The sequence below is a fragment of the Euprymna scolopes genome, chromosome 36, assembly GCF_053919585.1.
Source record: "Euprymna scolopes isolate OS-2025 chromosome 36, ASM5391958v1, whole genome shotgun sequence".
Classification (NCBI taxonomy): domain Eukaryota; kingdom Metazoa; phylum Mollusca; class Cephalopoda; order Sepiida; family Sepiolidae; genus Euprymna; species Euprymna scolopes.
Window position 1 is genome coordinate 17,601,122 of NC_136517.1, and position 23,390 is coordinate 17,624,511.

The following is a 23,390-nucleotide window of genomic DNA, read 5'->3' on the forward strand; positions in this document are numbered from 1 at the left end:
AAAATATACAGATGTATGTACCTGTAATGAAAGAAAACTTTTATATACCAAAAATCATGTAAATTGATCAAGTACGTTTTTTTTTTTTTTTTTTTTTTTCCTAATATCATACTAGCAGGCCAACCCAGCATTGCCGGTCAGAAAGTATACACAAATATTATATTTTTAATTAATACAGATTTATTATTTATTATAAACAGAAATACCGTAGGTATTAAACATAATCTTAAATTCCTTTAAAAATATATAATTAAAAAAAAAACGTAAAGAAACTGAGACATGTGCATGCAAGTATCATGTTTTTTTTCTAAGCAGTTCATTTCTTGTAAGTAAAAAAATAACTCAACCTGAGATCAAAACCAAAACCTAAAAACAGTGAGTCAAATATGATAACCATTAGGCTGGCTTGACACAATCTTTCAAAAGTGTTCGCATAATGAATCTGTCAGGTGAACCATTCACAGTTAGCAAACAGATACCCCCCCCCCCCGGTACCAATTTTTCAATTTTGATGCTTTAGCAACTTGTTTTTCTGGATGAAACCGATTAAAAAGTTTCCCACATGTCTGAATATCCTATATACTAAATTCCAAGTCTTTAGATGAAAAATCTGTTAGGTTGAGAAGTGTCCTCGAGCACACACACATTCTCATTTTTAAAGATACAGATTTTTTTGTTTTTAACAATCTTTAGTGATTTTAATAGTAAATCGTAGCCATTACAAGGTTGATTTTGATCTCGGTAGTTCGAATTGAGTTGTCTCCCTTTATATATATATATATATATATTTTCTTTGGGAATCCTTTGAGATGAGGCTTTGTAATTTGTATATTCATTTTATTTTTGTGGGCTGTTATCCTCATCTTCAACAACTATGGCAGGCAGTAATTACTGGGGTACAAGACTCAGCATTCCTATTCTGTCGTGGTTAACCACTTGAAGAAGGCCAGAGGATGAGTTGGCCAAAACATGGTGAAACAACAACTATGAAAATGAGGATAACAGTTCACGAAAATACAATGAATACACAAGTTGTCTCCCTTTATTAAATGTGTTGGCTAAGACACAACTTTCTTAACTCCTCAGAAAATTTTACTTTCTTAATTAAAAAAAAAACTACTTGATCCATTTGTGATTTTTTTAAAAATTTTTTTTAAATATTTTGTTTCTGTGATGGGTATGTTATGCAAAGCTTTTTCTTTATTTTTATTATTATTTTTTTTTTTTAATTAGGTTGAACTCTGGAGATGCACCTCTGTTTCTACCCGATGCTCTCTTTTTATCTTGTAATTATAAAATAATAAACAATTTTGTATTTTTAAGAAAGATTTAATTGTATTTTTTATTTTTTCCAGGCAGACATTGATGCAGAAGTGAAAGTGCTGTTGTCGTTGAAAGCAGAATATAAAACGGTAACCAATGAAGATTGGAAGCCCCCTACTGGGACTGCAGCTCCAAGACCCACTCAAGAGAAAGCCCCATCCAGCAAAAAGACTGAAAGTACCGAAGCTGCCAACAGGGAACTGAAGAAAATTACCCGGTAATTATTATAAAAAAAACACTCGTCTAGCTGAAACCATTATCAATAATTTCCCCCACTCTTTATCTGTGCCTAAACCTAAATGTAGATTCCATGAACAAAGCTTCTTTTTAGAATTGCACGCCTGTAGAATTCTCTTCCATTTGCCTGCTTTCCAGCTAACTACAATTTGGTAGTCTTCAAGTCCAACGTAAACAAATTCTTGATGAACCATCTGCTTACCCCTACCAGACCAAGTTACCGATATACCGGTAATTTCTGAAAATGCTATATACCGAGTTACCTCTAAACTAGTATTTTTCCGACCACACGTTTTTGTGTTGTCTTGACTTTTGGCAGAATTTGACAAAGACTAATTTACGTGCCACTAAAATGTGTGCAGAAAAGCCAAACTACTACTACTACTACTACTACTGCAAGAATTTCAAGGATGTTTCTGTTTAGGAAATGAAAGCCTTTGTTGGGCTGAGGATCTACATGGAATATATCTGTGTGAAACCCAGTTATCAGGATTACTGGTCAAGTGATGGAAGTGACTTCATTGGATATATTCCGGGGTTCCGCAACGTCATGACGAGATTCTTGGTCTGGATTTTCATCCACATTAAGAACTAACTTTGTGTCTAACTCTTCCCTAGGAACATAACCTCCAACCTTCTTCTAATGTGCATCTTTTGGAACTGGGAATCATTATGTCAAACACGGGGAACCTATAAGAAATTTTATTTTATTCATGGGGGTTAAATTGTTCCCTTTTCTGTCGGGCAAGATCAGGTGGAAGTGCTGTAAAAAAGATTTTATTTTATTTGTTTTGTAGCTATTATCACCCGTAGTGAAGATTGAACCCCGAGTTGGCAGTGACTTAGAACTGTTTGATAGTCAATGCTATTATCCATTATGCCATGGGGCATGTAATGCAAATTAGAGAGATATAATCAAGATATAATATGTCATTAACCACTTCACCACTGTCACCTTCTTGTAGATGGATCAGTTCTCTGACTCCATTGTAAATTGTGTCTCATTATGTTATAGGTACTTAGCTCAAGCGTTACTAATGTCTAGTTATAAGATGCAAGTACTGAATTCAACCTAGTTAAAAAAAATAAAGAATACAGAATGTATGCATGTAGTCAAGATATAATACAATTTGATCTCTTTTCTTACAGACTTGGACTTGAAGCAAAAAAAGAGGAAAATCTATCTGACTGGTACTCACAGGTATTTTCTTTTTTTCTTTTTTCCTTTTTTTTTTTCTATTTTCATTTACTTTTTATCTTTTTTCCTTTTTTCATTTTCTTCATTTATTATTTCAAGATGCTATCTTTGATATGTTTTTGATTATCCATTTGCTTATATGCGCAGTTTAACTGTCTTTTCCTCTAAATGGATTAAGTATATTGGCTTGCAAAGGTATTTATATTTTACTCCCATGGCAGTGAAAGCATCTAAAGTTGTTGGCTCTTGTTCAATTACAGTTCTTTGAAAGAGTGAAATATAATTATGATGCTGTTTCACAAGTTTCTGCTCCTACCAGATCAGGCTAACTGAAGAGATTGGCTTCTTGACTTAAAATGCAGTAAACATTAATGTTATTGTTTTTCTTTCCCTTCACAAAACTCAATCATGTTCTGTAAGGCAAAAAAAAAAGCCAGCAATTTTCTCTACAAATAAAGCTGAACACAATGAGTAAATATTGGAAAATATAAATAAGTTGAAGCATAAAATCTTTTTCCAAATTTACTTGATTTGACATTAACTGAATAAATAAATCTTTCAAAATAAGAATTTAAAATATATATTTTTGATTAAAAAAATTTTTTTCTTTTTTAATTTCAGGTGATCACGAAGGCAGAATTGATCGACTATTATGATGTGAGTGGCTGTTACATCCTGCGGCCGTGGTCTTATTCGATTTGGGATATTATCAAGGCTTTCTTTGATTTTGAAATTAAAAAGTTGGGTGTCGAGAATTGCTACTTTCCCATGTTTGTGTCTCATCAGGCATTGGAGAAAGAAAAGGCACACATTGAAGATTTTGCACCTGAGGTAATTTTTTTTTTTTTTATTAGCTCGTCAAGTGTCTGTATCCATTTTTTTTTTTTTTTAATCTCCTGAGTAGTCTTATCTGATATCAAGAGATCTGAAATCAATTGTAACTTCTTTATGAGTCTTTCGTTTTTTTCTTTTCTTTTTTCTTTTTATTTTCCTTTCTTTTTTCCTTTTTCTTTTTCTACCCTTTTCTTTTCTCCTTTTCTTTCTTTTTTCTTTTTCTTTCTTTCTCCTTTCTGTTTTCCTTTTTCTTTTTCCTGTTTTTCTTTTCTTTCTTGTTCCTTTTTCCCCTTTTCTTTTTCCTTTTTTCATTTTTCTTTTTCATTTTTCTTTTTCATTTTCTTTCTTTTTCCTTTTCCTTTCCTTTTCCGTTCGGTTTTCGTTTTTTATTGAAAAATAAAACAACAACTTTTCCTCTACAAAACAACCAAACCAAACACCATGAATAAATATTTATAAAATTACAGTATTCAGCATTAAATAACCCAAAAAGGGGTTCATATGCTGTGAAACAACCAAATCAGCAATGTGGCAAGAGAAGCAAATCTTATTGGCCTTGGTATGTGTGTAGCAGAGCGTGTATGGATGCATGTGAGAAAATCAGCAGCAGCCGTTAAAGCATGTATGCAAAGTGTGCAGGAGCTTGTGTTACAAGAAAAAGAGAAAAAAATACTCCACATGCTCGAGAGATAAACAAATTTGCATGCCAGGCAAGATGTACGTGTGAGTCGAGGGTGAGTAAAAATGCAGAGTTGGATATTTCTTTCCTTTTTATATTTTATTTGTTTGTTCCTTTGCAGCGGTACCAGACAGCGTGCGAGTCCGAGGGATTTGAAGTGTAACAATGCAGATAAAAAGTGACAGCCATGTTACATGTACTGATAACGTTTTTGCCATCATTGTTGGTCTTGTTAATAAACTTTACGCCTACGACTCAAAGCAAAAAGTATTTAACTAAGCATTACTCCTTCATCTGATTATAGAGAAGTCTGATGGACTCGTTCTTGCAGAACATTCAACATAGTTTCACGGGTTATAATAAAGTCTTCCAAAATTGGAAGATAAAAAGAACTTGAAGCATAAATTTCTTTTTCCAAAATTACTGGATTCCGCATTAAGCAACCCCAAAATAGTTGATGTCTTAAAACAAAACCAAACCAAACCAAAATTCTTCCTTCTTATAAAATAATTGTCAGCTAAATATTCTTTAAATACATAAATCTTCAGCAATCTGATGCTGTTTTTTTTTAAAAAGGTGATAACATACATATTTTTTTCTTGATTATTCATCTAACATCACTTGTCCTTTATTCAAAGGTCAAAACGTTTTCTGATATTATGCAAGCTGAAAATCTTTTTTAAAAAAAAAAAAAAAGGTTTGCATTACTAAATGATATAAAATATTTAATTGGAAAATTTTTTTTTTTTCTTGCAGGTTGCTTGGGTAACGAAATCTGGTGACACTGAATTGGCCGAACCAATTGCTATTCGTCCGACGAGCGAGACGGTGATGTATCCATCATTCTGCAAATGGATCCAGTCGCACAGAGATTTGCCCATTAAACTCAACCAATGGTGCAACGTAGTCGTTAGTATTAATTTCACTTTTGCTTTCACGCTTTTTCTTTTCGGATTAAAAATGAGTGAAAGACATCAACTAGGTGTCGACCTTTTGACAACAAATTATTCAGAGACGAATAAAAATGTAATCTGAATGAATTATATTCAAAAGTTGGGCCCATTTTTCACGCTAACATTAATTCCTTGGCCTTTTTTGGCTAGGAGCAATGTGTAGTATCTGATACTACACTTCACCTTTTCTAACCTCGATACGTGAAGAAGAAATTCTTCTAGATTGAGGTAATTCTTATTTTTGCTACTATCCACAGTGCCCCTTTTTGGGAATCTAGATTTTTTCCACATTAAAAACCGGCTTTTTTTTTTTTTTTATCTAACTCTGCCCTTGTAGGGAGGCAAGTAAATAGGAACGTTTAAGTGAAAACGTCCAATTTCAAGTTAATGCAATTTCATACAACCATCTTTTTTGTATATGTTGCTTATGTACGTACGATATCAGCTGCAATTAGTTTTTAAAAAGGATGCCTTATTGATTATTATTTGTTTCTTTTATTCCAAACAAGGCATGTTGGATGTAAGGGGCTACTATTTGGGACCATGACTACTGAGGACTATGTAAGGGGATGAACAAGATGAGTGTTAACATTATATTTAAACTTCTGCAGGTTAGTGCAATCAGGGGAACAGAAAACAAGTGGGGAATTCCAAAATCTAGCAGTCCGAGGAAAGATCCTATTAGAGTAGAAAGCTTTTCGGCATTTAAGGATTTCAACAGTGAAAGGATGGAATTTTGCTGCTTGTCGGGTTAGAGTATGTAGGTCAGTGAGGAAGAAATGCTATTGCCTTTTAAAATCAAAACAATCATTAAATCATTTTTTTTTTTTTTTTCAGCGTTGGGAATTCAAACACCCTCAACCATTCTTGCGTACTCGTGAATTTTTATGGCAAGAAGGTCACACTGCGTTTGCCACGTTCAAAGAAGCAGAAGAGGAGGTAAACTTCTGTGTCTTTTACTTTCATATTAATTTGGAAATTAGCCATTCTTTATCTCATAATGGAAAATCCAGATTCAGACTGTAAAATATTGAATGCCCTCTCCCATTCCTATACTCAATGAGGCAGGTTTGAATAATGGACTTTTTTAACAGTTTTTTTTTATATTTCTTATTCAAGGAATTAAATTTTTGGTCAGTAGTTGACAAAACTTAGTGCATAATAATATAAATTTGAAAATTATAGAATTTAAATAATGTATAATATACAAATGTTATTTTTTCCCCACAATGCAATTAGAAATACCAGGATCAAACAATCCAATGGTTGTTTTTATTTTCTGTTGTTAGTTTTTTTTTAATATTATAATTATTATTATTTATTTATTTATTTTTTGGTGCTTATTTACAATTACACTTGATTAACAAAACTACAGAAAAATCTTTGCGTACATACTTGTTACAGAACAAAGATGTCATATTCCGAAAATCACAAATTGATCAAATTTTACGATTTTTAGTGATTAATTTTTTATTTCTTAAATTATTTTGAATACAAAATCTCTGTCATCGAATTGAATTGTCAGCCTTTAAATTAGGTAAAATTTCCAACAGTATTGACACTCCCAGCCTTCTCTTTGCTTCTTCATAAAAAAAAGACTATTTGATCAATTTGTGTGATTTTTGAAATATGACATTTCTGTCTCATTTCATTCCGACTCTGGACATCATAAAGATTTTTCTGTATTTTTTTGTTTTTTTAATCAAGTGCAATTCTAAATAAACACCATGTGTGCAAAAGGGAGTGGGGGGGGGGGGGATAATAAATCCCGAAACAGAAAAGATTAAATTTTAATTTATTATTAATTTGAAAATTATAGAAATGAAATTTTAAAAACATAAAAATGATGATATGGGGTTCAGGGCTGGGAGGTGTACATGGGGATACTCATTAATTTATGAGCAACCCTAAATGTCTTTTAATTCCAAATATATTGAAAAGGCATAAATAAAAGAAAAATCTGGAACTTTTCTTTTAGGTTTATACTATTTTGGAGTTGTACGCACGAGTCTATGAGGAATTATTAGCCATTCCTGTTGTCCGAGGGAGGAAGACCGAGAAAGAGAAATTTGCGGGTGGTGATTTTACAACAACTGTTGAGGCTTACATATCTGCAAGCGGACGTGCTATCCAAGTAAGTATCGTTTAATACGCATGTATGCACACACGTGACTATTCAATTCCTATAGCTACATACTTAGAAAATGGAGCCGTAAAACCTGACATAGTGGTATGGGAGAAAGAGGCAACCAAAAGGGGAAAGAAGCTACCTTAGTAGAAGTTAGTGTCCACAATGATGCTGGATTAGCAGAGCTGAAGAGGAAAAGATAACAAAATATCAAGGTCTTACGTATGACATGACAGCAAAAATGAAATCTTGGGAAAATCTCTACCATTTCAGTTTGAGGCTTTCATATCTGCCAGTGGACATGCTACTCAAATAATTATCATTTAATACGCACACACACACACACTCGTACACTGAGAGACACGTACACACAGAGACATGCACGTACACATACAGACACACACATGTTGAAACTGTACTGGGAAAATGGTGGGATCCTTCTATCGCTCCAGAAGATATCTCACTACTAATGCAATTCTCTATCTGTATAAAAGCCAAGTACATCCAAGGATGGAGTACTGCTGCCACATCTGAGCTGGATCTGCTAAAAACAGCCTATCCAGAGTACAAAATAAACTTTGTGGCTTATGGGGGATACCCTTTTCTCTTCCCTGCGACCTCTCTCCCACAGAAGAGACATTGCAGACTTTTTATCATTATTTCCATGGCAAGTGCTCGTCCGAGTTCCAATCTCTAGTCCCCCCTCGCCAATCTTTCACGAAAACATCCGTCTAGCTGAAACCACTGTCAGTAATTTTCCCCACTCTTTATCTGTGCCTAAATCAAAACGTACGTTCCATGAACAAAGCTTCTTTCTTAGAAGTGCACGCCTGTGGAACTCTCTTCCATTTGCCTGTTTCCCACCTGACTACTACTTGGATGTCTTCAAGTCCAACATAAACAAATTCCTGATGAATCGCCCCCTTAAGTAAGATACTTTATCAAATCTCCAATACAAACGATTACTACGATACTATCCCATTGATTACTGTACACGCAATAACCCTTATCCCCGAGTGGCTTCCGGGCCTTGATAAGTGATGACCCCCATGTAAAAAAAATAAATAAATTAAAAATAACATGCAAAAACCAGTGTCTGCCTAGGTTGTATCTGCCCGGAGGAGGAGGTATGGATCTCTGAGATTGGCCATCGGTATCATGCCACTATTATGAGCATCAAGCAATATCTGATAAGCTCCCAAAATCCAAACTTCATCATGGTGCTCAACATCAAGAAACAAGAGCCAGCTGAACGACCTCCATCATGAAAATGGACAAACATTTTAAACAGGACTGCCGTACAAATGAAACGGAATCAAAAAAAAAAGCCTGCTATAGAAATAGCCCAAAAGAGTCACTAAAAATACCACCATGACCTTTCATTACAAAAAAACTGGAAGAATGGGCCAATCAGCAGCAGGCAAAGTATTTTCTGGATGAATTAACTCAGGATTATGTAAATAAAGAAGCTTCTATAGACTGGCTACAAAGAGAATCGCTCCACTATGATAAGGAGAAGATTATAATGGCTGGCCAAGATCAAGGCTTGATGACCAATGCTTTTAAGAAGATGAGTGGTCTCAGCAATTTATGCGAGACATTTGATATCTAGTTGTAAAAGAAACAAACTAAAACTATATATCAATACGATAGCATGTTATTTTGTGTGTCATGCTTACACCTTTTTTTTTTACAATTAACTGTCGTTTGTTATGGCCTTCCATTTCTTGTAATAAATAATTTTACCACGAATTCTTCATAAGTTTTGGTTTCAGTTTTGATTATAGCTGAAGGAACTGAAGTTATCTGTATATCTATAAAAGTAAAAATGTGTGTGTCTGTACATTTTCCTACCAAATAACTCTGTCAATTTTCAGTCTAGAGACTCGAGATTTGACATAAGGAGTATTGAGATTTGGGAAAATCTTTTTAATCGGTTTTCGGACAGAAATTTGGCAGTTAAGGGGTCTAAGGTCAACAATTTAACATTTGAAAACTCTACCTAACTCCTCCGCCAATTTTGGGTCTAAACACTTGGAATTTTAAATGTAGGTTACTTGAACATCGATTGAATTTTTTAATTTGATTTGAGCCCCAAAAAATAAATGTTAGGGGGTTAAAATTGTGGTCAAAGTTAAAAAAAAAACAATTTTACCTCTGCAGTCTCTACCAAATTACTCAGCCAATTTCTGGTCTAAACATTTGAAATTTTACATAAAGGGTATTCAGAGATAGGGTAAGCTTTTCAATCGGTTTGGGTCGAAAATTTGAGCTACCAAGGGGTCAAAGTTCAAAAGATTTTACCTTTGCAGTGTCTAGCAAACTACTCAGCCAATTTTGGGTCTAAACACTTGAAATTTCTACATGACAGGTATTCAGACATGCGGCAAGAATTTTAATCAGTTTTGGGGCGAAAATTTGGCTGCCAAAAGGTCAAAGTTGAAACAGTTGACCTTTGCAGAATTTACCGAATTCCTCCACCAATTTTGGGTCTAAAGACTTGAAATTGTAGATGTAGGTAACTTAGACATGGGTAAAACTTTGTATTTTGATTTGAGACCAAAATTATAAATGTTAAGGGGTCAAAATTGTGGTCAAAATGAAAAGAAATTGACCTCTGCAGTCTCTACGAAATTACTCAGACAAATTTTGGTCTAAACATTTGAAATCTTACATAAAGTGTATTCACACGTAGGGTAAGTTATGAACAATACATAGGGCCCGAGCAAAGCCGGGCTGAACTGCTAGTATATATATATATATATATATATATATATATATATAGTCATCCACATACAGTACTGTTTCGCTGTTTCACAGCTCATCAGTGCGGCTAGACAGGCAACTACCTCAAGCCAAGATTGAAACCCGACCGTTTGTACGGCAGTCAAGGCTCCTAACCTTTTTATATATATATATATATATATATATATATATATATATATATAAAAATTTTCTTCATATGTTTTTGTTTCGGTTCTGATTCAAGCTGATGCACCTAAGTTGTATGGATATATTTTTTATTTTTGAAATCACAATTTTATAATATATAAGAATCGACTGAAAATTGACTCTATAATATATACAAAATCTGCATAAATTAAAATATATTTAAGCATATTTTACGACCAAGCCACGCCGGCCATCCCTGCTAGTTTAGATAAATACTTCTGCAGTTTTAACAAAAGAGCTACAATAATATCAGGGTATCTTCATTTACACTAAACATCCACAGAATGTCAGCATCAATATATTACAATTATATTTCCACAGGTCCTGCTAGTTTTAAAATATTGACACAAAAAAATAATGCTTAAAATGTTCATGTATTTCAACCAGAGTTTTAGAGTATTTTTTTTCTGCTCATCATTTCCTTTCATACACGCAACATGAATATTAGATCTCCATTTTTTTTTTTTAGTAAAATTATTTTTTTAAATGTTTAATTTAGAAAAAGTGATATTCCATCTTTTTTTTACAAGAAAAGTCTGACTTTTTTTCCCTTATTTTTTTCTATTTTCCTTTCATTACTCTTTATGAAGAGAAAATGTCCGTTTTAAAAAATGGGCAGAAACAATTGTATGAATAACATCAGTCTACCAGAAATAATTTTGAAATTACATTTTTCGTGGACAAATATACATTTTGAATGGCTGCATCTTTAGAATATCTTCTTCGGTTTTGTTTTTATTCTGATTTTTTTTTTCTTGTTTTCTTTTTCTCCAAAAAGGGAGCTACTGCGCATCATTTGGGACAGAATTTCTCGAAAATGTTGGACATTGCTTTTGAGGATCCCGAGACTCAAGAGAAGAAGCTTGTCTATCAGAACTCATGGGGTTTGACGACACGGACAATTGGTGTTATGTGTATGGTTCATGGTGATAATGTTGGGTTGATATTGCCACCAAAAGTTGCCTCCTACCAGGTAATTCTTAAATCCATATCTCTCTCTCTCTCTCTCTCTGTTTTTCTCTTTCTATGTCTCTTTTTTTCTCTCTCATTTATCTATTTCTCTCTTTCTTTTTTCTTTTTCGCTTTCTTTCTTTTTCTATTTCTCTTTTCTTTTTTCTTTTTCTCTTTCTTTTTCTTTCTTTGCTTTTCTTTCGTTATCTCTGTCTCTTTCACGTTCTCTCTCTATTTTTTCTCTACTAATTAAAAACAAAACCCTATACAAAAATTAAACAAACTTTTATAAGAAATTTAATAACAATTTGTACATTTTTTCTTCTTTCATAATATTGTGGAGTCAGCATTTGCACCAGATATCCACAAACAGTATAAAGAAGTAAGATTACTAAAGAATTTAGGCCATTAATACAAGGATGAGAATTATTTTTGGTCCCCCGACAGAAGAGGAATTGGACCTAGTAATCCACTATAGTTCGTTTGTTCACACTTTTCTTAATAACCACACCTTTCTTTTTTTTTTTGCACAAACATTAGTCATGGTGAAAGTAAACTTTGTAAGAATGGATTTTATAGGATAACTCTGTTGCCCCCGGGGGTGCCATTATAGGGGGAAAATTGCTTCCAAATCATTCATCCATTCATTTGTTCGCACTTTTCTCATATCTCTCAATAACCACTACCTTGAATTTTTTTTAATTTTGCACAAACATTAGTCATGGTAAAAGTAAAATTTTGCCAGAACGGATTTATTCATGCTCATAGTTTCCACTAGCTTTCTAATGTTAATAATTAGAAATATATTTTTCATCTTTGGTATTATATATTATTCAGATGATGTCAGGGCAATGCCAGGTGGCCTTGCTTATTTAATTATTTATACAACATTTATTGCTTATTTGTTTAAAACCAACAAACGTTTGTATCTTGTCCCTTAATGATGTTATGCTTTTAAGATTTGAATATTTTGTTTTTAATCAAAGTTTCTTTTATCAATAGGTTGTAATTGTTCCTTGTGGTATCACAGTTAACTTGGATGAACAGAGTCGTTCCCAACTGATGTCCACTTGCGATCAGATGAACGTGTCTTTCAACGAGGCTGGAATTCGATCTAAGGCAGATTTGAGAGATAATTATTCCCCCGGATGGAAATTCAATCACTGGGAACTGAAGGTAATTGTTGTTTGAAATCGACTTCACAATCTAGTGGGAAATAATTTCTTCTATTCCATACATTCGTTCTTTCTTTACTCTATTGTTATTTTCATGGTACACGGGGGTAACTTTATGTACATATATATGTGTGTGTGTGTGTGTGTGTATATATATATATATATATATATAATAAAAGGTTTGACTTGTGTCCAGGTAACCTACGTCTAAAATTTCAAGTGTTTAAACCCAAATTTGACAGAGGAGTTTGGTAGAGTCTGCAAAAGTCAGCTTTGACCTCTTGGCAGCCAAATTTTTGCCCAAAAACTGATGCTTGCTGCATGTCTGAATACCCTTTATATAAAATTTCAAATGTTTAGACCCAAAATTGACTGAACTCTTGTTTGAAATCGACTTCACAATCTAGTGGGAAATAATTTCTTCTAGTCCATACATTCACTTTTTCTCGCAGAAGAGACGTTGCTGTTCTTTCGCTACTCTATTGTTTTTTTTTTTCATGGTAGGTGCTCGACTGAGCTCCAATCTCTGGTTCTATCCTGTGCACCACTTGCAGCAAGAACTTGTCATGCTTCAAACACTACAAAGAACTTGCCTTTCTCTATCTGCCTCCAAGACCTAACAGAACTGGAATGGACAAAGTTTCTTTCCTTGAACTTCACATGTGTGGGGCTAGAGTATAATTCACTCTCAGTTATATGACAATTCGATAGGGATATGATATATGTATGCATGTGTTTGTGATGTTAATGTTTTATGGTTTTCTTGTAATAATTTAATTACTAATTTCTGTCACATCTGGGTAAGCTGATGATGAAGGTTCTCATACTGGTCCTCTCTCCTTTTATTGTTTGGTCACATTTGACTGGAGACCGACTTCTCTTTGGGCTACTGCACTGTCTGGAAAAAAACAATTTTCATTATTTCAGCTGTTTTGAAGGCTTTCCAATCGGATTATATGCATCGTCATGCTGGACTTATTTTGGACTCCATTCTCTTTAAAGAACCTTTTTTTTTCATTTCGGATCAACTTGAGAGGATTTTCATGCAAGCTGAAATAGTATTCGTGGTTTGCTTTTGTATTTTTTTTTTTTTTTTTTTTTACATATCCAACATTTTTTTCACTTTTTTTACATATCCAACATTTTTTCACTTTTTTTATTTGCCAATTTATAACTACAATAAATTGCAGTTTCACTTAATGCCATAACTAGCAAATTCTAGCATTGCTACAAATATAATTTGCTGATTTCTTTATGTCCTCTGATGAGAAGAATAACAAGAACAGCATTCTTTGAAACTCCGCAGAATAACGACTTTGTAAATTGTGGATCCTTATAGTAAAACCAGATTTTAAATAGTTTTTTTTTTTTAATTTAAAATCTAACTGAATTTTATATCTAAAATCTGCTTTTATTATAAGTGATCAGGCCTGATGACGTGTTTCTAAAGAATTCGCAGCAGATTCTAAAGAATTCGCAGCAGAAGCATGTATGCATATATGTAGCCAAACATGTTTGTATAAATAGACATACTATAATAGCGTTCTGCTTGTCATTGAGTACTTTTTGATAAACACCAGCGTTTGAGTGCATTTACATCTGGGAAACTGCAGTGATATCATTGTTGTATTCTTGTTGAATTCTTTCAGGGTGTTCCAATTCGAATTGAAATTGGTCCGCGAGATCTGAAACAAAGTCAATTCATTGCTGTGAGGAGGGACACTGGTGAGAAATTGACAATGAAAAGCGACGGTGCCATCAAACAGATCCAGGGTTTGTTGAATCTCATCCAACAAAACTTATTTGACAGGTAAAAACGTTTTCTCTTCTTTTACACAAATCAATCATTGTTGGTGTGTTGCCATCGAGATATATAAAAGCACTTCAGATACCAATCAAAATGTAGACATTTTTTGGGAGGGGTGGGGGGGTCCCCCTGACAAAGGAGGGATTGGACCTAGTAATTCACTGGAAGTTAGAAAGTATGATAACTGACTATAACCGACATTTCCTTATTTTTGTTTTCCAATATAGGGTTAATTCTGGACAAACACAAATTATTCAAATGAATAATTGATCTGAAAGCTGATTCCCCAACTCCCATGCCCTCCCCTCCCCTCCCCCCGATAAAGGAGGGATTGGATCTAATAATTCACTCCTGTTTGTCCATTTGTTTGTTCTCACTTTTCTCAATAACCGTGCTTTGGATTATAAAAAAAATTTTGCGCAAACATTTGTCATGGTGAAAGTAAATTTTTGCCAGAATTAATTTTCTGGGATAACTCTGGTCCCCAGGGGCCGTTATAGGGGGTAAAATTGCTCCCAAATCATTTATTCATACTTTTCTCAATAACCATGGCTTAGATTTTTTTTTTTTAATTTCAGCAAACATTAGTCATGGTGAAAGTAAATGCTCTGCTTGTTATTAAAGATATTTATTTAAAAAAAAAAAAAAAATTGCGTTTTGATTGATCTCTAAATCATTTTTATATTTTTTTAATTACAATGACACAGTGGAAATATTTTTACAATTTACCCACATATGCGCCTGCGAAAACACTAACCCTTACCCTAAACTCAGACATATCAGTCCTCAGTATGACATCCAGTGGTGAGGCCTCATTTAGGTGTTGTGGGGAATCTGGAGTTGTCCCTTAGTTACCATTGCTTCCAAGTTCCCTTTGGTCCAGAGTGGTAATACCTGTTAGAACATCTAGTGCTACCAGATAAGGCTGGCTGAAGATACTGACTTCCTGATCAAAAATACACCGAATATCACAGGCGACTGGGTACCACCTGTGAAGTTAATATTCCCTTGACACTTCCTCCTTTGGATGAAGATATTTCAACCCGCCTAGGGTGAATGCTGTATTACAACAATGAAAAAAGCTTGAACATATAAAAAAAAAAAATACTCCATCTTTAATAATAACAAAATACTACGTACGGCCTGTAACAACAAAAACAAAAAAAATATTGTCTATTTTCCTCGCAAAGATCCTTATATATGGGTTGAAAATTTGAATTTTAAATAAATAGGTTCATTTTAAAAAAACAAATCTGTATTTTAATTGGTCTCTGAATTGTTTTTGTATTTCTTCCACTAGCAGGGAGTGCCTGATTGTAAAATGTGCTTAAATATGATATTTTAATGTCCAGATTTTGTATTATTATAGTCGTGATTTCAAAAGTAAGAAAAAAAAGTATTTGGGTATCATCAGCTAGAATCTAAATCAAAACTGTAGCATTCAAAGCTGTTGACGTTACCACTGTACCAACGTGGCACGCATATGAGCTGATTAAAAGAAACTAAGATGATTGTACAAAATGTATAAAAAAAATTTCCGTTTTTGACCCCGTAAAAACTATTTTAATCAACTAAAGACCCATAAAAGAACCGTCCATAAAAAATCTAATCATTTGAGGCCCCTAACACCAGATATGTCAGATATGGTTCTGTTACGTTGAAAGCAAGAATTGGTTCATCAGGAGTGTCAACGAGCTTGATCTAGGCTATTTTTATTTAAAGAAATGTTTTTTTTCACTCTGATTGTTTTTTTTTACCCCAAACAAACTTACATTCCACTTGGAACCTAAGGGACTACTATTTGGGATTGTTTCTAACAGAGGATTTTGGGGAGTTGAGCAGCAAGATGTCTGTTCCTATTATATTTGAACTTCTGCAGGTTAGTACAGTCAGAGAAACAGGAAACAATTCCAAAGTCTAGCTGTCCGAGGAAAGAAACTATTAGAGTAGAAGGCTTTCCAACATGTAAAAACCTTAACAGTGAAAGGGTGGGATTTTGCTAATTAGTCAGGAGTATGTACATTGAAGGGACACAAGTGCTATGAGTTCCTCAGAGTGCATTCCATTAAAATACTTGTAAAACAGACACAAGGATGCAACATTGTGGCGATGAGATAGAGGTTGGAGCATGGCTGATAATATGCAACCTATTAGATTAAGGATTCTTTTGGATCCCGTCTAAGAGTGAGAAACGAGTGGAAGATATACCATTGTTGTAACCATTAAGAGGCCCTCAAAAGAGGGAATTAAGTTTCTCACATTAAAATAACCTAATATCATAAATTGTAGGAAAGCCAGTTAAAAAAAAAGTCAATCATTGTTTGTATTTTGCAAATACATTAAAACTGAACTAAGGGCAGGTAATTTAAGATATTAACGAAATTAACAAAAATTAGGGTGCTTATTCAGATTGGCACTTATGACGGCAATTAAAAGTAAAGAAAATACAGAAAACTCTGTATGATGTACGTACCAGTTAAGGAACAAAGATGAAATATTCCAAAAATCATGTAATTTGATCAAGTAATTTTTTTTTTTTTTTTTTTTATTCAAGAAAATCAAATTTTATTCCGTGTCAATGCGAAGGGAAAAAGCAGCATCCATGAAGGAATCAAGGGCAGATAACCGACTTTTATTTCAAAATTATTTCTTGCTTTTGGATAATGTCGGAAAGACAACTTAAACATACGATTTAAAACCAAACAATAATTTACTAGCATAATGTGTATTTTTACAAATGTTTTATTTTTCAGAAAATAAAATTTTCAAATTAAACATTATCTTTTAGAAAGGTCATTTTATATGTTAAAAATAAAAGTTAAAGAATATTAAAATGGCTTTGGATTTCACTTATCGGTAAAAATCAGCAAATTTTTTTTTTTTTTTTTTTTAAATACTTGATCAATTTTTGTGATGTTTGAACATTATCATCTTCATTCCGTGTCAAGTAAGTTTTTCTTCATTTTTGTTTATCGCCATAAGTGCTAATCTGAATAAGCACCAACATCAGAACTCTCACTCTTCTAAATTGTAAGACCATACATCCCTCTTGACAACTGCTGACCCCCAACCGTGTTTTTCTTCATCACTTCTGTTCTTGTTCTGGCCATTTGCCGAAGTAAAAAATATAAAATAAAACCATGCAAATTCCTAAGAGAAATACACAAACTCAAACACATTCTGTAGAGATCAGTTGTATTCTGGGTGTGTGTGATCGCATCATGGAAAATAACCCTCCAAACGCTAACGTCTACATCCTAAGCTTCAGTGTATCAACCAAGAGCCAATTGAGATAATTTATCAGTCTTAGCACAATCTGCTCCAAGCTGAAAACTGTCGTCAACTCTTGCGAACTAAAAACTGTCAACTAACTGAAAATTATAAATATATTGATTTCAGGATTGGAAATCCTATGTCCGGATTGTTGGTCTTATTTGGTTACTTCCAACTAATTGCTCATTCTACTTCCGATATTCATCTTACCACCCTTGTGCGCCCTGGGGAATCATTACAAAATGACCAACACTTAACCTCTTTTTTTTCTTTTTTTTTGCAAGCCTTAATAAAAATTTGTCCCTTTTCATCAGTCATTTCTGCGACAGTGTATTTTTGTTGTAATATTGGGTTTATATATAACCATGTCTATGTATGTTTAGTGTCTATAAGGTAGATGTGTTTCTGTAATCTGTGTTCCTATATCGTTTAGTGGTCAGAATGATAGGGACAGTTACTTTTCTTTGTATATGGGTGTTTTCACATATTCACGACAATAACGAATGAGGAAATAAAAACGGACAATGACGAATAAATCCTTATCTGCTCGACACCTGACAGGTCACATACCTTATTCATTGTCTCCCCCTTCTCTGGCAGCAGGCACCTAAAATGAAGGCATCCTCTTCCGAATGAAACACCCAAAACACTGAGTTATCATCTCCAGATTTTTATTTCCAAATGTTTCACGTCTCGGAGTTTGCAGCTCTTAATTTTCTCCCTTACATTTTCCTTAGTTGGTCCGTAGATGCTTTCATCGAACAACAGACAACTCCTGTCTGCTAACTAACCCAATGGCTAGCTAACTACACAACTCATCTTTTTGAGTTTCCGTTACAGACTAACTCCTAATTCTGATTTCTCCTGGCTTATGTGTCAACCAAAGTGGGCCATCTTGTTTGTCATGTAAGCCACATCGTTGTTTACTCAACCAAATTTCAAACTTGCTTTGTTTATGCTTTTCCTCTATTCATAGCATTTTTCCTTGGGCCAAAATTCCCCAATTAAATATTTAACATTTTGGCTAACATTCTTTTCTTTGAAAACATTTTTCTGAATATCTTTTTAACCTAAATATTTTACCAATTAATCATAAATAATCGTTCTGACCTTTGGCACTGCCTGCCACAACATAACGCAGATACTACACTGTGATCACAGCGAAAGGGCCGCCACATAACATTTTGTCTTTAGACAAAGATCCCTTTTCTCCTATGATGTTGCTTACTCTTTCTGCCATCTTTATTTCCATCCCCATGCCGTACAATTGTCAGTGATACTCCTCTTTAACTTGGCCAACAGCATTTTCACCTTTGCTGACTGGTCCTGGATATGACCTTAAACTATATCCGATGGTGAGGCCCCAGCTTGTGGGCTCTGGGGAGTGTGGAGCCACCCTTTAATTGCCATTGCTCCCAGGTCCACTCTCACCCGGAGTGGTAGTACCTGTTAGGGTCCCAACTATGGGTTAAATAGAAACTGACTTGCAAAAAACAAATATATTCTATTTAAAAAATTTTCAAAATCACCGGATTCGGCATTAAATAACCTGAAAAGGGTTGATATGCCGTAAAACAAAAACAACCAACCAACCCACCTTGGCTGACTAGTTTATCTGCACCTGTATAATGTATACTAGCTAACTCCCCCACCTTAATTTCTGACACATGTTGTAATAATAAAAAAAAAAAATATGTTGGAAATTATGACACCCCCACCCGACAAAGCTATAAGTAAAATAGCAATTCATTGTAAGTAATAAATATTGTTTCTGAATTAAAAAACCTAAAATGGTTGATGTGCCATGACGTAGATAAATCTAGTCTTCTTGTTTAAAATGTTTGTGTGGTTTGAAAAGACAACGGTATTAATTTGCATATAAGAAGCGTGAATGCATTAAGAAAGACAAATTGTGGAGGACTGTCGAGTGTTTGGTAGTGCGAATTATGACGTCAGTGAAAGGGAGTGCTATCATACTTTTGTTGTCATTTAACAAAGTAATTTCTCTCTTAATTTTTTTGTTTTTTTTTCTTTGTTTTTATTTTCTGTTTTTTGTTTTGTTTTCTGTTTTTTTTTCTTTGTTTTTTTTTCTTTTCTATTTTTTTTTCTTTACTGTTTTTTGTTTTTTCTGTTTTTTTTTGCCATTTCTTTGTTTTTATTTTCTGTTCTTTTCTGTTTTTTGTTTTGTTTTCTGGTTATTTTTTTGTTTTTTTCTTTGTTTTTTTTTTGTTTTTTTCTTTGTTTTTTTGTTTTTCTTTTCTATTTTTTTCTTTTTTATTTTTTTTTCTTTACTGTTTTTTGTTTTTTCTGTTTTTTTTTTTTAGCCATTTTCTTTTTATTGACATTGTTTATTCCATGAATAGCAGTAATACGATTCTATACAAAAATAAATCTTCATTATCACTTTTAATTCCAGAGCCAAGAAAGATCTTGACGATCATTTAAGCGTCGCATATGAATGGAGCAAATTGTGTAGCGATTTGGACCAAAGTCAAATCATCCAGGCACCGTTCTGCGGCGAGATTCCTTGTGAAGATAAAATCAAAAAGGACAGTGCTAGGTATGTCATTAATGTTTTCTTCTAAATTTTTTTGTTTTTTGTCAACCTGTGTTTGTGCGTTCACTGCGAAGGTCATGATACTCCTGCTTATGTCTTTGTCTAAATTTGGTGCTTGATTTCTACACTGGATGTATTGGTATTGGTCACTGCTCTAACAAAAAGTTTGTTGAAAACTGGTAAGAATAGTCTATTTTGCTGTATCTACCGACCGATATTTGGTGTATCTACCGACTGACAAACTTGAAATCAATATGGATCGCATTTGGAGAAGATCACACACTGCTAGTTTACTTCAAAATGAATGGCTCTTTTATCAATGGGTATAAAAACCTACTGATCAGGGACTCTTTTTATCTGGAGTGAACATTATTTTTGCAAGATCTAAAGTGGCTCACAATTAATCTTGTATCAATGAATATATTTTTTTTTTCTTTTTATGGAAATCGCTTCAAAGTATAAAGCTATTTGATGTAAAGAGCTAAAAAATAAAAATGAAAGAAACACTATTACTTCAAGATCAAAAAGGAGCCAATGATAAGCATCATATAAAAAGATATTTTAACTCCACTTGGAACTTTTTTCTATTTTATTCATACTCATTCAATATTAATAATAATTATTTATCTTTCATTTTTTTTTTTTTTTTTTTTTTTTTTTTTTTTAATTGCTCCAGACAGAGCTCGGAGCCATTTTGTGTAAGGAATACCACTTCAAGATCTAAACTAGCCAACAATAAGTTTTATATAGATAGATTCTAAGAAAACAGCAATTATTCCCCCTTTTGTCAGAAACATCATTCATTGAATGTGAGGACTAAAGAACAAAATAAGGGAAGTGGGAGTTACGAAGCTGCCGAAAGTAAATCCATGGTTCACTTTCTACTCTATCGATGAATTTCTTGGGTGGTCCAACCTCAAATCTGATATTTTTCCCCGTCATCAGCTTGTCGTCAGCAATATCCACATCTGTGCACTAAGCTAAGCATGCAGCATGTTTGCATTTTTTTTTCCTTTTTTTAATTTTTTCATTCATTTTAGATTCATCCACACATTTTTTTTTTTTGTACATCATTCAATCATCGTGTCACGCGTCAGTTTTCAATAGCATTTTGAAGCGTTACCAGATGATAAAAATAGCGTACTCATCATCGAATACATAAAGCAAAATTATGGAGATGGCCTCTTTTTTTTTTTTTTTTTAAATAAGAGGCTTTGTCTTCATGTCTGTTAGTTTGTCCCACTAAAGTTTGAAATAACATCTTCATTGCTTAACACGTTGATATGTTTAATGAGTGACAAGCAGGACTAAATAGTTTCTTAGGTGCACCCACGCATCTTTCTATGGAGCTCCGTCTAACATGCGAGAGTTTGAAATATTTTTATCGTTAGCCGAGGCGTGTACCGCATACATCTTCTATCTCATCCTTTACCAACAGGTTGTACTATCTTGCTTAAGGGTTCTCATAGGCTCACATTTCTCAGTTCTGTACTAAACATCTGAGCGATGGAGGCTTGGGAATGTCTGGACACGTAGCTCTAACTAGACTTCTTGTGGAAAATTAATTTTAAACTTTTGCAGAAATTTCCCCTTCTAATCTTCTTTTTATATACCAGTATTACAGAGGTTAGACGATTCCTATAATGATCTGGTTCTTGTTGATTGCAGTATAGTGCTGTTCCTGTGCAGTTCTAGTAGGCCCATCCTCCCAGGTATTGCCTTCTCTCTTTGAGAAGGGGTTATTTTATTGCTAATCACCAGAGGCGCCTTTAACCAGGGAATGTCGACGGGGCTGCCAGGCACTTTTTGAAGGTCAGAGTGTTCCTCCTTGAGGGTGCTGACTTCTCGATCCCACTTTCCGACTCTGATGTTTACAGTTCTTACAGTGGGAGAGAACTAAATCTGGAGCAAATGCTCTTTTCGAGAGTAACAAAACTTTTTACAAAAGTTAAAAAGAAAAAAAAAAAAAGAACATTTTTTTTTTTTCTCTACAAAACAACCCAACTAAACCCCATGAATAAATATTTAAAAACATAAAGACCTTTTTCTAAACTACTGGATTTGGCATTAAATAACCCGAAAAGGATTAATATGACATTAAAAAACAAACAACCAGAGAACTAAATACTTCCAAATGCTGCTACATCCAGTTTATGTAACCATCTTCATCGTGGTATATAATTATCAAAAATAATTTTTATTAAAAGCGACAGAATTATTTTTTTAGTACTTGTACAGTTTAATCAAGACATTAAAAAATGAAAATATTGAGAAAAAAAAAAAAAAGTTCTCAGAAAAAAAAATTTCACTTCATTTCATCAAATAGTTTTTATTTTATTTTTTTATTTTTTTTACAGTAAAAAAAACAATTTGTTATGATACCGAGCAAAAAGATTCGATTTTTAGGAAGAAAAGCTAGTATTAAAGATGGGGAGGAAGTGTCAGCGCTTTACATGGAGTTATCTCCCATGACGTTTCTAAAATCCCAACAAAAATTTTAAAAATTCCAAGGCCTTCAACATGCTGTCATAAAAACGTGTTTTTCCGCTGTAAAAAATAAAAACTACTTGATTAAATTAAGTGAAATTTTTTTTTTCAGAGATCTTCAGTTCAAAACAGATAGGTACAATATAACCTTTTTTCGATATTTTCATTTTTTAATGTCTTGATTAAACTATACAAGTACCATTTTTTTATGTATAATTCTTGCAATTCCAGTTTTTCTCCATATTGGAATCAGTAGTTATGTCTCTTTGACTATTATGCTTTCATTTGTGAAATATAAAACTTGATTTTCTCTTTTTATTTTTAGGGATGTCGTCGTTGAAGAAGGCGCCCCATCGATGGGTGCAAAGGGCTTATGTATTCCTTTCAAGCAACCTGAAAAGTTGAAACCTGGCACACATTGTATCCATCCGGATTGCAAGAAAGAGGCGAAATTCTTTACACTCTTTGGCCGCAGTTATTAAAGTCGAAAGCAAAAAAAACATAAATAAATCAAATAAAATTACAAAACGTGAAACGAAATTCAAAAATTTTGACAAATAAAATAAAAATAATATATATATATATCTATATAAAACATTAAATTTGTCTTTCTTGTAAAATTTGGAAGGCGGTGGGGTATGTTTTCTTCACTCTATAAACATATACACATATAATACCCCTAATGCATCCTCCATGGAGTAGGGAGCAGATATCCAATGTTTTATTTTGCTCAGGTTATTCTTGTTTTGTTTTTTTTTCCCCCGGGGGTGGGGGACATAAGTTCTTATTTAGTAGAATTTAATTTAATTAAAAAAAAAAAAAAATACAGACAAATC

The 23,390-nt window shown here is 33.5% G+C and overlaps 1 protein-coding gene across 1 annotated transcript in view; it reads left to right on the forward strand.

Moving 5' to 3' along the window:
* LOC145260363 (bifunctional glutamate/proline--tRNA ligase-like) overlaps positions 1–23,156 on the forward strand; it is a 121,993-nt gene extending 98,837 nt beyond the window's left edge. Inside the window, exons 25-35 of the mRNA XM_080118299.1 lie at positions 1,356–1,540; positions 2,710–2,761; positions 3,380–3,589; positions 5,028–5,180; positions 6,062–6,163; positions 7,203–7,358; positions 11,083–11,277; positions 12,258–12,431; positions 14,080–14,240; positions 19,927–20,070; positions 22,880–23,156. Of these exons, the coding sequence (XP_079974425.1) occupies positions 1,356–1,540; positions 2,710–2,761; positions 3,380–3,589; positions 5,028–5,180; positions 6,062–6,163; positions 7,203–7,358; positions 11,083–11,277; positions 12,258–12,431; positions 14,080–14,240; positions 19,927–20,070; positions 22,880–23,036 (1,689 nt within the window). The 3' untranslated portion in view covers positions 23,037–23,156. The remainder of the gene's footprint in view (positions 1–1,355; positions 1,541–2,709; positions 2,762–3,379; positions 3,590–5,027; positions 5,181–6,061; positions 6,164–7,202; positions 7,359–11,082; positions 11,278–12,257; positions 12,432–14,079; positions 14,241–19,926; positions 20,071–22,879) is intronic.
* The last annotated feature ends 234 nt before the right edge of the window (positions 23,157–23,390 follow it).